Source organism: Acomys russatus, chromosome X (assembly GCF_903995435.1).
Source record: "Acomys russatus chromosome X, mAcoRus1.1, whole genome shotgun sequence".
In the NCBI taxonomy this organism is placed as follows: domain Eukaryota; kingdom Metazoa; phylum Chordata; class Mammalia; order Rodentia; family Muridae; genus Acomys; species Acomys russatus.
Window position 1 is genome coordinate 7,607,580 of NC_067169.1, and position 14,247 is coordinate 7,621,826.

Below are 14,247 nucleotides of genomic sequence, written 5' to 3' on the forward strand. Positions count from 1 at the left end.
TGAACCTCAACATTATAATGTGCAGTTAAGTGAATGTAAATCAGTGTCCTAAGCATGATATGCCAGAGGACCCACACCCTTAGAAGCCGAGGCTTTAAAAAGTGAGGAGAATTTCCTTGATGCATACAGCCATCATTCTTATCTTATTTTAAGATTTTCCATATATTTAATTTTTGATTCTCTCAGAACGTTATCTTCTATACCATGGACCCAGAAGTATAAGAGAAATCACCAAAAAAATAATAATAACGGTTTAGGATAGAAAAATATAGTCAATCTCCACTGCTAATAAATTCAAGTGTCGCTGATAAAATGAAACCATAGCATGCATAAATGTCTACAAAAATAATGATGTTATGAAAAACTGTACATATATGCAAACTGACTCTATTGCAGATGGAAATCATGCTTAAAATTTCCTAAAGGGAAGGTGCTCTTTCCCTAGTTACATTTTGACTTGGAGAAAACTGTTTCTTTGAAAATGTCTTTTAATTGTATTTCCATTCTTAGGTAGTCATGGGGTATGTGTTCTGTTCTCCTTTCCGGCCTAGTAATTTGCTAAATGTGACTCTCTTTTGCTTGCTGCAACTGAGTTAAGAATGGGACATAAGTACTCTTTTCTTTGCACTATAGGACTGCATCTGGTGCAGACTTGTGCAGTCCATCCGCATGTTGATTCAGTTTCTGCATGTTCATGTGTGTGCTTGTCTCATTCATTTCATAGGGCCTTGTTTCCTTGGTGTTCTCCAGCCCCTAGGAGTATAATGCTCTTTCTAGCTCCCATTCCTCCTGGTACCCTGAGGCTTATGTGAGGAATTTCATGGAGCTTTCTGTATTAGGGATCAGTATACGGTCTCAAGTGTTTCCAATATTTTCTCTGGAGATTTGGAGCTAGGAGGAACTGGAACGACTCATGGTGCCACATTTGTCTTTCTGGATCTGGATTAACTCATTCAAAAAAGTCTTTTATTTGTCTGCCCTATATCTGTAAATTCATGATATAATTTTTCTTTAACATTGAATAGCATTCCATGGTGTTGTTGCACAAGTGTTTCATTAGCATTTAGAAAGATGTAGGAGATTTAGGCCATTTCCCTATCCTAACTATTGTGGACTGAATAGAAATGAGAAGGGATGATCAAGTATCTATGAAAAAGCATGTAAGTCATTTGTGCATAGTCATAAAGTAAGAAAACTGAGTCACATGGTACATTTCCTTTTACCTAGGTGATAGAGAATGTTTCAAAATTAGTTCTACAATTTTATAATCCCCACCAAAAAGTTGTCTCTTAGCTCTCTCCTTTCCTCTGTCCCTTGCTTTCTCCCTGTCTCCTTTCCCTTCTTCTTTTCAAACCACCATCTTCGGACCATGGAGTGACAAGACTTGCACTGAGGATCTTTTTGATACTTTCTATTTCAAGTTTTATGTGTTCTGGAAATTTTTTAACAGCTAACATGTTAACCTACAGGGCCTCTCCTAGACTTTGCCTACCTGCTAGATGGCATTGATGAGGACGCGGATCATGGGATTGAACACATCCTTCCTGAAATGAGGTCACTGAGGCCACTGGTTATTAGGTGTAGGAAAAGTATTGCCTTGCCTGCCTTGTGAGGCCTTTAGAGCCTATGAGTTAGTTACAAAGTCATGATAACACACATGACCCTTAATAAACTCATAGGGCACAAATAAACTAAAGTAAACATACAGAGATAGGAATAGATTGTTGGGTGAATGAATTAGGAGAAATTTGAGATGAGCACTTTAGACATGAAAGAGAATTAATTATCAGACTACTTTACATAAGTATAAGACTATAAACAGCTTGTTAAAATGGAAGCACATTGTTGAAGGTAACCATAACTAAACCACTGTTTGAGAAATTAAAAAAAAGATATTTCTGGAATAAGGAATGAAATTTGACCTTCTGAAACTTTCCATGCATTCAGTGTTACAGACCTGGGCCCTAAGTGTCATAGAGTCTGTATCGTGCAATCACTCCACCCTGCCCCAAGAACCAACATCTGTTTTGTGACACTCATGGAAAGTGTGCGTGCTCCCAAATTCTGGAATTCTAAAAATAACAGTGGACGGGACCCTAGTTTTCATGTGCTTTTGTGTTCCTGTAATCAGTCAGCAAGAATGAGTAGATAATCCACCTTATAATCCCTTTAAAGGTTCAAAGATATTCCTCTCTGTTTATTGACCTTTTAAAACCAGATGGATGGGTGACTCATTGACTTCTGTTTCTCAAGACGTCAGCTTCTGTGTTCCTTGGCTTGATGCTCAGGATCAATATGAGCAGAGGAAGGTGCCTGTATGAGCTTAGAGTTACCAAACACTTGTGGGGATTCAATTTCCTCTGCTATTTTGTCAAACTCTGCCTTTGTGCACAGAAACATTGTAATAGCTTCGTTATGATTTCATACCAGAGTCTTAAATTTTTTTCAGAATGAATAAAACTTGTTACATGATTCCTCCATTTCTGTATCATCTATAGTCCTCTGATCATATCTATAGACATTTATATTCTTTGTGCTCACGTTTCTGGGATTCCTTTGACAATCCAAATACCTGTGGTGTAAAGCAAAATACATATAAATATCTTCTGATATATATCCATTTTCTATCAACTATTTCTCTAGGATAATGCAAAGCCCCAAATATCTAATGTAGATAAAATTTACTTCTGTCCTTCTGATTGTCTGCTTGTCTATCTCGCTCTATTACCTAGGACAATGAATTTTTAATGGTGATTTTTTTTCCTAAAACTTTGTTCCTCTCTCCTATATCCAAGATTTTAAAGCTACAAATGCCTACTGATTGTAAGTCTCTTACAGCTTTACCTAGTTAGGAAATTGATGTCTTATGTTCTCAGATGTAACTCTATGAACAGAAGAAAAACACTCAGGAGTTTATTAAAACATACACTAATTTTTACTGAATCATAACTGTATTTTTATAATAAATTTATTGTATTACACATGTATAAACCAAATTACACAGGATCCAAGATGGCGGCGAGCAGTGTGGACTGCGTTTGGAGGCTCCAGTGAACAATTCAGGGAATTGCACAGATTTCTGAGCCAGGAACACCGAGGTCCGAACATCACGGCAGCAGGAGTGCTCCACGGTTCGGAGGGACCAGGGAGCAGAGGACCTGCATGCCCCTGCACATGGGAGAGGCGTGGATTTTCTCTGATTGGAGCGGCAGCGGCAGAGACAGCACCACCAGCGGCACCAGCAGCAGTGGCTAAGGTTTGCAGCTCATAGCCTTCCGTTGGAGGCGATTGATGTGGTGGCTGGTGGGAGTTGCTGTGGGAGAGGGGACTCGGGGCAGGATTTGGGTCGTGTGGAGCCTTCGGACCCAGACAGGACTCAGCAGACATTTCGGCCCCAGAGTCCAGGGTACTGGCCCAGCCCAGCAAGCAATTCTGTCCGAGGCACTAACTCAGCTTCGGCCTCGGCTCCCCTGCTGTGCCGCAGGCTTAGTGGAGCGCGCAGCACCACACTAGGCAGCACCTCAGCTCAGCGGCAACTCCCCTGCAGTGACACAGTCTGGGCTGAGCACTTGGTTCCACCACCGGCGCTAACTCAGAGCAGCCGCAGTTCTCCAGCTGTGGCACAGGCTTGGTGGAGTGCTCAGTTCCATCCTAGGCAGCACCTCAGCTCAACGGCAGCTCCACTGCGGTGACACAGTCTGTGCGGAGCACTTGGTTCCACCAGTGGCGCTAACTCAGAGCAGCCGCAGTTCTCCTGCTGTGGCGCAGGCTGGACAGAACGCTCGGTTCCACCAGCTCTAAGACTCTGTTTGGACACAGTGTGCAGTTTGAATCCAGAATTCCTGGCTGAGATTGGTGGACAGTTCGGGCCCTGAGTCAATAACTGACCACAGCACGCACTTTGGGCCAAAAGGCCCTAGTGGAGCTTGGTGCGTAGTCCCAGCCCCCAAAATTCTGGCTGGACCCTGTGTGCATTTTGGGCACAGAATCCCTGGCTGTGCTCGGCAGACAGTTCAGGCCCTGAGAATCTAGCTGAGTTCAGCCTGCGGTTCAGGCCCAGTGTTCCTGACTGCATTTGGCAGGGAACACAGAAGGCTGTGGATACCTCGGCCTGACCAAATGCTCATTCAGAGACCCAGAACAATTGCAGGATCCACAGCACAGGGGGGCTGAAGTTCACTGGCTGTGAGAGACCAGAACAACAGGGCTAACCTCCTAACATCCACACCAGTGAAGCTTTGAGCTCCCAGCCTAGGAAAATCGTGAGAAACAAGTGAATCTATCATCAGACTCCCTCCATCCAACTCTGGAAGCTACCCAACAAAAACAAAGATGGCAAGATGTCTAAAGGACAACGAAAAACCATACGCAAAAAATCCCAAAACAACATGGCGTCCCCAGTTTCCAGCTATCCCAAAGAAAACAACCCAGAAAACTCAAATACAACGGAAATACAAGAAAATGACCTCAAATCCTTAGTAATGAGGATGATAATGGAGGAAACAAATAAAATTCGTAATCAAATGCAGGAAGACGCAGACAAACAGGTGAGAGACATAAAAGAAGCACAAAGAGTGGAACTGGAAAAATTGCAGGAAAATGCAAACAACCAGACGAAAGAAATAAATAAAACGGTTCAAGCTCTGAAGACCTAAAAAGAGGCAATGGAAGAAACTCAGGAATATACAAAAAATCAGATGAAAGAAATCAAAAAATCAGTTCAAGATCTAAAAATAAAAATGGATTCAATGATAAACACACAGACAGAAGAAAAACGAGAACATGAGACCTCAGAGAAGAAGGCGGCAACACAGAGGTGAGCTTTTCTAACAGAATCCAAGAGATGGAAGAACGAATCTCAGGTCTAGAAGATACAATCACAGATCTTGAAGCAACCATTAAAGAAAATGCCAAATCTGGAAAACTCCTGACACAAAACATCCAAGAAATTAAGAACACTATGAAAAGAAGAAATTTCAGGATAATAGGCATTGAACAAAGAGAAGACATCAGACTCCAGGGCCCAGAAATTATTCTCAACAAAATCATAGAAGAAAATTTCCCCAATCTAAAGAAAGAAATGCATATAAACATACAAGAGGCCTACAGAACACCAAAAAGAATTGACCAGAAAAGAAAAACAGCCCGCCACATAATAATCAAAACACAAAACATGCAGAACAAAGAAAAAATATTAAAAGCTGCAAGGGAAAAGGGCCAAATAACATTTAATGGTAAACCTATCAGAATTACACCCGACTTCTCAGCAGAGACCATAAAATCCAGAAGGGCCTGGACAGAGATCCTGCAAACCCTAAGAGAACACAGATGCCAGGCCAGACTACTTTACCCAGCAAAATTATCAATAACCATTCATGGAGAAAACAAAATATTCCATGACAAAAACAAATTCAAACAGTACCTATTCACAAATCCAGCTTTACAGAAGGTACTAGAAGGAAAACTCCATCCCAAAGGGTCAAGCTATAACCAAAACTACTCAGGAAATAGATAACTATACCATGGCAAAAATACAACTACACAAAAGCTCGACTGGAAACAACATCAAAATTAAGACTCTTAACAGTCATTGGTCATTAATATCTCTCAACATCAATGGCCTCAATTCTCCAATAAAAAGACACAGACTAACTGAATGGGTACATAAACAAGATCCAACATTCTTCCGCATTCAAGAAACACATCTCACCCATAATGAAAGGCATTACCTCAGGGTAAAAGGTTGGAAAAAATATCCCAAGCAAATGGTCACAAGAAGCAAGCAGGCGTAGCCATTTTAGGATCGAACAAAATGGACTTTCAACCAAAATTAATCAAAAGGGATGAGGAAGGACACTTCATACTCATCAAAGGTAAAGTCAACCAAGATGACATCACAATTCTGAACATCTATGCTCCCAATACAAGGGCACCCACATTTGTAAAAGATCTCCTAAAAAAGCTTAAACCACACATCGATCCCCACACAATAATAGTGGGAGACTTCAACACCCCACTCTCACTGATGGATAAGTCATTGAAACAGAAACTAAGCCGAGAAATAACATCATTAACCAATGCCATGGGTCAAATGGATCTAACAGATATCTATAGAAACTTTCACCCAAACAAGAAAGAATACACCTTCTTCTCTGCACCCCATGGAACCTTCTCCAAAATTGATCACATCGTAGGTCACAAAGCAAGCCTCAATAGATACAAGAGGATTGAAATAATACCTTGTATCCTATCAGATCACCATGCTCTTAGGCTGCAATTCAACAACAACAGAAATAACAAAAAGCCTACACGTACGTGGAAACTAAACAACTCTCTGCTAAATGACACCTGGGTCAGGGAAGAAATTAAGAAAGAAATCAAGGAGTTTCTGAAATTCAATGAAAATGAAGAAACAACATACCCAAATTTGTGGGATACATTGAAAGCAGTGCTAAGAGGAAAATTCATAGCACTAAGTGCCTTTAAAAAGACATTGGAAACATCGCACATAAGCATCTTAACAACACAACTGGAAGCCCTAGAAAAAAAAGAAGCAGAAACACCCAAGAGGAGTAGATGCCTGGAAATAATCAAACTCAGGGCTGAAATTAACAAATTAGAAACTAAGAAAACAGTCCAAAGAATCAACAAAACCAAAAGCTGGTTCTTTGAGAAAATCAACAAGATAGACAGACCATTAGCCAAACTAACTAAAAGGCAGAGAGACAGTATTGAAATCAACAAAATCAGAAATGAAAAGGGAGACATAACAACAGACACTGAAGAAATTCAAAGAATCATAAGATCCTACTTTGAAGGCATATACGCCACAAAATTTGAAAATCCAAGGGAAATGGACGATTTTCTTGATCAATTTCACTTGTCAAAGTTGAATGAAGAACAGATAAACAAGCTAAATAGTCCCATTTCCCCTACAGAAATAAAAGCAATCATCGATGGTCTCCCAACCAAAAAAAATCCCAGGGCCAGATGGATTCAGTGCAGAATTCTACCAGACCTTCAAGGGCGAGCTAATACCGATACTCTTCAAGCTACTCCAAAAGATAGAAATGGATGGAAAATTACCAAATTCATTCTATGAGGCCATAGTCTCATTGATACCTAAACCTCACAAAGACTCAACAAAGAAAGAGAATTTCAGACCAATTTCTCTTATGAACATAGATGCAAAAATACTAAATAAAATACTTGCAAAACGAATACAGGAACACATCAAAGATATCATTCATCATGACCAAGTAGGCTTCATTCCAGGCATGCAGGGATGGTTTAATATACGGAAATCCATCAATGTAATCCACCATATAAACAAACTGAAAATAAAAAACCACATGATCATCTCCTTGGATGCAGAGATAAAGCATTTGATACAATACAACACCCATTCATGTTTAAAGGTTTAGAGAGATCAGGGATACAAGGCACTTTCCTCAACATAATAAAGGCTATATACAGCAAGCCAATAACCAAAATCAAAGTAAATGGTGAGATACTCAAGGAAATTCCTCTAAAATCGGGAACAAGGCAAGGCTGCCCACTCTCTCCATATCTCTTCAATATAGTACTCGAAGTTCTAGCCAGAGCAATAAGACAACAAAAGGAGATCAAGGGTATCCAGATGGGAAAGGAGGAAATCAAATTATCCCTCTTTGCAGATGATATGATAGTGTACATAAGTGACCCTCAAAATTGCACCAGAGAACTCCTAAAGCTGATAAACACCTTCAGCAAATTGGCTGGATACAAAATTAACTCAAAAAAGTCTGTAGCCTTCCTATACACAAATGACAAGCTTGCAGAGGAAGAAATTAGGAAAACCACACCCTTCACATTAGCCACAAGCAATATAAAATATCTAGGAGTTACCCTAACTAAGCAAGTGAAGGACTTGTATGAAAAAAATTTCAAAACTCTGAAGAAAGAGATTGAAGATGACCTGAGAAGATGGCATGATCTTCCTTGCTCATGGATCGGGAGAATTAACATAGTAAAAATGGCCATCCTACCAAAAGCAATCTACAGATTCAATGCAATCCCTATCAAAATACCTACACAATTTTTTAAAGACATTGAAAGTTCAATTCTGAACTTCATATGGAAAAACAAAAAACCCAGAATAGCTAAAACAATCTTGTACAATAAAAGGTGCTCCGGAGGAATCTCCATACCTGATCTCAAACTGTAGTATAAAGGAATGGTAATTAAAACAGCATGGTACTGGCACAGCAACAGGCTGGTTGATCAGTGGAATCGAATCGAAGACCCAGATATGAATCCACACACATATGGCCACTTGATTTTTGACAAAGAAGCCAAATCCATTCAATGGAAAAAGGATAGCATCTTCAACAAATGGTGCTGGTCTAACTGGAGGTCTATGTGTAAAAAAATGAAACTGGACCCATATTTGTCACCTTGCACAAAACTCAAATCCAAGTGGATTAAAGACCTCAACATAAAACCAGAGACACTAAGCCACTTAGAAGAAAAACTGGGAAAGAGCCTGGAACATATTGGCACAGGAGACAACTTCCTGAACAGAACACCAACGGCCCAGGCCTTAACGTTAACCATTAATAAATGGGACCTCATGAGGCTGAGAAGCTTCTGTAAGGCAGGAGACACTGTCAAGAGAACACAGCGACAGCCTACAGACTGGGAAAAAATCTTCACCAACCCTACATCTGACAAAGGTCTAATATCCAAAATATATAAAGAACTCAAGAAATTAAACACCACCAAACCGAATAACCCAATAGAGAAATGGGGCTTGGAACTAAACAGAGAATTCTCAACAGAGGAATATCAAATGGCTGAGAAACACTTAAAGAAATGCTCAACCTCCTTAGTCATCAGGGAAATGCAAATCAAAACAACTCTGAGATCCCATCTTACACCCATCAGAATGGCTAAGATCAAAAACTTAAGCGACACCACATGCTGGCGAGGATGTGGGGAGAGAGGAACACTCCTTCATTGCTGGTGGGAATGCAAACTAGTACAGCCACTTTGGAAATCTATCTGGTGCTATCTCAGAAAAATGGGAATAGGGCTTCCTCAAGACCCAGCTATTCCACTCCTTGGAATATACCCAGAAGATGCTCCAGCACACAACAAGAAAATTTGCTCAACCATGTTCATAGCAGCCTTATTCATAATAGCCAGAACATGGAAACAGCCTAAGTGTCCCTCAGTAGAAGAGTGGATAAAGAAACTGTGGTACATATACACTATGGAATACTACTCAGCTATTAAAAACAAGGAATTCCCGAAATTTGTGGATAAATGGATTGAGCTAGAAATGATCATAATGAGTGAGTTAACCCAGAAGCAGAAAGAATCAAATGGTATATACTCACTTATATCTGCATACTAGCCCAAGGGGCATGTCCCACGAAAGCCTTCACTTACCAGGAAACTGGGACAGAGGGAAAGACATCCTATTGGGACTCTAAATGAGAGACGCATGGGAGAATAGCAAAATAAAAGGATACAGAGGGTCCTAGAAATCTACAAGTAGAACAATATGATAGGCAGATTTGGGCCCAGGGGTCCCACTCAAACTAAGGCACCAGCCAAGGACAATACAGGAGGTAAACTTTAAACCCCTTCCCAGATCTAGCCAATGGTCAGAATATTCTCCACAGTTGAGTGGAGAGTGTGATATGACTTTCTCACGTACTCTGGTGCCTCACATTTGACCATGTCCCTTGGAGGGGGAGACCTGGTGGCACTCAGAGCAAGGACAGCAGGTAGCCAAGAAGAGACTTGATACCCTATGAGAATATACAGGGGGAGGTAATCCCCCCAGGAACAGTCATAGGGGAGGGGAATAATTGGAAAATGGGGGGGGAGGAATGGGAGGATACGAGGGATGGGATAAACATTGAGATGTAACAAGAATAAATTAATAAAAAAAAATAGGGATCCAAAAAAAAAAAAAAAAAGATAATCATATAATTTCTGTCTTTATGTCTATTCATGTAATGGATAAACTTTATTGATTTCTGTATACTAAATCGTCTTTGCATATCTGTAATAAAGCTTAGTTTAATAAATGATCTATTAAAAATGAGCTTGAATTCTGAAAAAAAAAAAAAAAAAAAAGAAAGCCAAGTGAGTGCGTAAAAGTTTCTGCACAAAAGAACTAAAAGTGGGAAAGGCACCAAAGGGGATTCCAATGAATACATGCAGACCTTGTGTGCGATAGAAATTTATTCTTGAAACTATCAACTATGTTAAGAGCATGCACATGCAAGTTGTTTAACAAAACTGAAGATGTGTTTTACATACAAGAGGAAAATTGATCGTGTAAGCCGTAAAGTATACTTCACATTAAAATCATGGAATATAATCACTATCTGGAAAGTTAAAAGGCTGTGGTGTGCAAGAAAGGAAAATAGCTCCCCATCATTTCAGCTATAGATTCAAGATTGGTTGTTGACGTGATTTCTATGACCATTTAATTAATATGTAAATTTGTAAGAAACTATGCACATTTCCTTTTGTCAGTCCAATCACTGTGTTTTTTTTTTTATTTTTTTAATTAATTTACTCTTGTTACATCTCAATGGTTATCCCCTCCCTTGTATGCTCCCATTCTTCCCTCCCTCCCATTTTCCCCTTATTCCCCTCCCCTATGACTGTTCCTGAGGGGGATTACCTCACCCTGTATATGCTCATAGGGTATCAAGTCTCTTCTTGGTAACCTGCTGTCCTTCCTCTGAGTGCCACCAGGTCTCCCCCTCCAGGGGACATGGTCAAATGCAATCACTGTGTTTTGAAATTCACCCATTTGCAAGACGATACCACTGAGTCTTTTCATTCATAGTAATTCTGTTTTTAATTAATGGTTTTAGGTAGTTTGACAAGTGATTGATATACCAGTGTCAATGAAAAAAATATGAGAAAAGTAGATTCTGATATTGAACTGCTACTGTATAGAATATAAAAAAATTGGTGAAGGCAAAGCATAAAGTCATTGAGAAATGTCTCTGAATGTTAGCTGTTACATTTGTGGTTGGGATGCCAAAGAGTAGCCACCCAATGCATCTCAAACACAAAAGGAGAGCAGGGCACAGTCAAGTAAGTGGTGATAGGAAAGTCTTTTAGTCAAGTTCCTTTCCACCATTCTGATCATCTTCGTCATCTATATTTTGCATTGTTATTTCATGATCTTTTAATACACTTGGTAAAGGAGTATTTACAGAGTTGTAATCCCATCCCTTTTTCACAAAAAACTTCTTGAGTATGCCTGGCATGTCATATCCCTTGGATACAATGAAATCCTTAAAGGCAATTGTTCCATAGAGATTTTCAAGTACATCTGGTTTGCAAAAGCTTTTACCTTGAATTTCAAGCAAGCTCTTTGGTTCACCTAAAGGCTCTTTACTGGTTTGTGCTTTCCGGTGCATTGGTTTCTGATCTGATGTCCCATATTTAAACTTCTCTTTGGTGGCCATAGAAAGATCATGTGGTTTTTGGAGTTTCATCTTAAATTTTGAATCCTGTTCAGAGAATTTGATGTCCTTTTCTTTGCTTAACCCTCTGAAGTACTTGAGCTTGGACGGAAGATGACTAATTTTCTTTTCTGAAGAGTCTTTATAAGTTGATTGGTAAGCATAGTCCATGTCAAATTGTTCCAACACATCCATATTTCCCAGTGCTCCATTCCATTCATAGCTATCATCACCTCCTCTTTGTGTGTATCCAGAACTTAGGGAGCCAAGCAAATTCTGATTTCTGGATGTGTGTGTAGGAAAAAAATCCTTGAGGCTTGACCTGGCCTTCTCAGGAGTTCCCAGGTTGAGTTGTCTGTGAAGGTGTTTCCCATACTTACTGTTCTTATTTGCTTCCATTCGATTTTCCAAGTTAGGCCCTTTATTCAGATTCTGGTCATATTTTGCTATCTGCGTCAAATGTATGAAGTGGTCTTCAGCATCACCTTCCATCGGAGACAAGCCGTCCAGCTTGTATTGGGTCCTTGTGCTTCCTTGCCGATCCACTGAAACTGAGCAAAGCAGTCCTGAATCCTTGGGTAGCTTACTGTGGCTCTTTTTGGTGGCGGTACTGGGTACTTCATGAGAAATTCTAGGGAAAAGAGGCCCCAGGATGGTTTGTGATAGTATCTCTTCACCTGGCTCATAGTGTCTAGTAAAGCCATCCAGCTCTTTCAGAGAAAACATCCGGTGATGGCCTTCCATGAAAGGAGGGCATATCTGTTGCTCCTTCTTGTGCTTCAAGACATGCTTGCACCTAGATACCCTATGAGGCTGGTTCTCTGGCAGCCCCTGGTCCCCCATGGTATCTCTGGCTCTGAGGCTACTGCTTCTAAATCAGCTATTGTTTCCCTGAGGATGCCCGGTTGCTAGGAAACTTGAGATTCTATATTGATGAGCAAGACGGAGTTCCTACACCACAGTTCCTTCAATTCTGTTCCACATCACTTAGACACATACCCACTATCGATAGACTGGCATTTTTAAAAATGCAAATTAATTTTTTAATTTATTCACTTTACATCCTGATCATAGTTCCCTTCCTCGTCTCCTCCCATTCCCATCCTCCCTCTTTTTTCCGACTAACCCCCTTCTCTAGTCTTCAGAAAGGGGGAGCCCTCCTCCTCTACCAAGTGACCCCAGTCTACCAAGGCTCATCAAGACTGCCTGAGTCCTCTTCCTGATAAGGCTCCCTGCCATGGGGAAGTGATTGAAGATCAGGCCATAGAGCCCATGTCTGAAATAGCCCCTGATCCCTTTATTGGGACACCCACATGGAGAGTGAGTGCCTATCAGCTACATCTGAGCCTAGGGCCTAGGTCCTCTCCATGCATGATCCTTGGTTGGTGCATCAGTCTAGGCTGGGCCTACTGGGCCCAGAATTTTTGGCTGTGTTGGTCTTGTTGAGGAGCTCCTGCCCCTCCAGGTCATCCTATTCCCCAACTCTTCCATAAGACTCCCTGGGCTCTGCCTAAAGTTTGGCTGAGTCTTGGCATCTGCTTGCATCCCCTGCTGGTTGGAGTTCTTCAGAGGACCTCTACGGTAGGCTCCCACTCTACTGTCTCTCTTCAACTGCTCCCAGAGTCTATTCTATTTTCTCTTCTTGGATTTTTAGCCCACCAGAAGCTAGGAAGAATTTCAATTCTTCCACACATTCCTAGCATGTGGTGGAGTTAGACATTTCAATTGGGAGTATTCTAATGTTGGTTCAGTGGTATCTCATCATGGCTTTCATTTGCTTTTTCTTGTCATCCATATATTTCCACTGGCTCAGTCTGTGTTCATTTAAAAAAATCTGTTTAGTTTGTATCAATTCTGAGACATATTCCACTGGGTTTTGACAGGTTTCCATTCCTTTGTCAAATACAGCACTTGTGAAATTTATTCTCCCATTATTTGTCTTCCTATTTGTCTATTTCAAGGAGCATAGTATCCCTTGAACTAGTTTTCTTTTCAATAAAACATTGTTTTAAAATGACATTTAAGGCCTTTCTTTTGCAAATTTTATTGTTTTTAAGGTTTTTTTTTTTTTAAGAGAAATTCACACTATTGGAATCCAATGTTTTTGAATCACGATGATATGGATTATAATCAGTACTGTGCTCAATTGGAAGGCATTTGGAGGGCAACATTCATCCTTCAGCGGTCATTTCATGAGTCTACCAGCTGTTTCTTCATACATGTTCTTGTATTATACTGTGGCTTCTGAATGATACTTGTTTAGCATGTTATTTGGTCCCTGGGATCTTTCTGTTTGATTTCATACCCAAGAACTGACAAGTATATATTCTATATCCATCATATTTTGTGGGAGAAACGAGGTTGACATACTTACCCTGAAAGCACATTATTGAAATATTTATCTCCCATGAAGATAAAATTATATAGATGTGGAAACAGGTTCTGTACACATTGCTCAGATTTGTGGAGGTCTCTGTAATCACAACAGACAGCAGAGTAATGAAGCCTATAAGAGGTTAGAAGGTTCTTGGCTTCAATTTGACTAAATATTTTGTTTCGATCTTTAGGAGTCTGGTTTCCAGTATTTTTTCTTTTTCTACCACATTAGTTCTCTTTATTTATTTATTTTTATTAATATTTTATTAATTTATTCATATTACCTCTCAATTGTTAGCCCATCCCTTGTATCTTCCCATTCCTCCCTCCCTCCCATTTTCCCCTTACTCCCTTTCCCTATGTCTGTGACTGATGGGGACCTCCTCCCCCT

General features: G+C 40.2%; 1 protein-coding gene across 1 annotated transcript; it reads right to left on the bottom strand.

Moving 5' to 3' along the window:
* Positions 1-11,129: 11,129 nt before the first annotated feature.
* Positions 11,130-12,323, bottom strand: LOC127184689 (putative protein FAM47D). Its single transcript, XM_051141034.1, has one exon. It carries the CDS (start codon positions 12,321-12,323, stop codon positions 11,130-11,132), a length of 1,194 nt encoding a protein of 397 aa, XP_050996991.1.
* Positions 12,324-14,247: the final 1,924 nt, after the last annotated feature.

Excerpts from the sequence above, each read along its gene's own strand:
- LOC127184689 (XM_051141034.1), bottom strand. The coding sequence starts at position 12,323 with ATGGGGGACCAGGGGCTGCCAGAGAACCAGCCTCATAGGGTATCTAGG.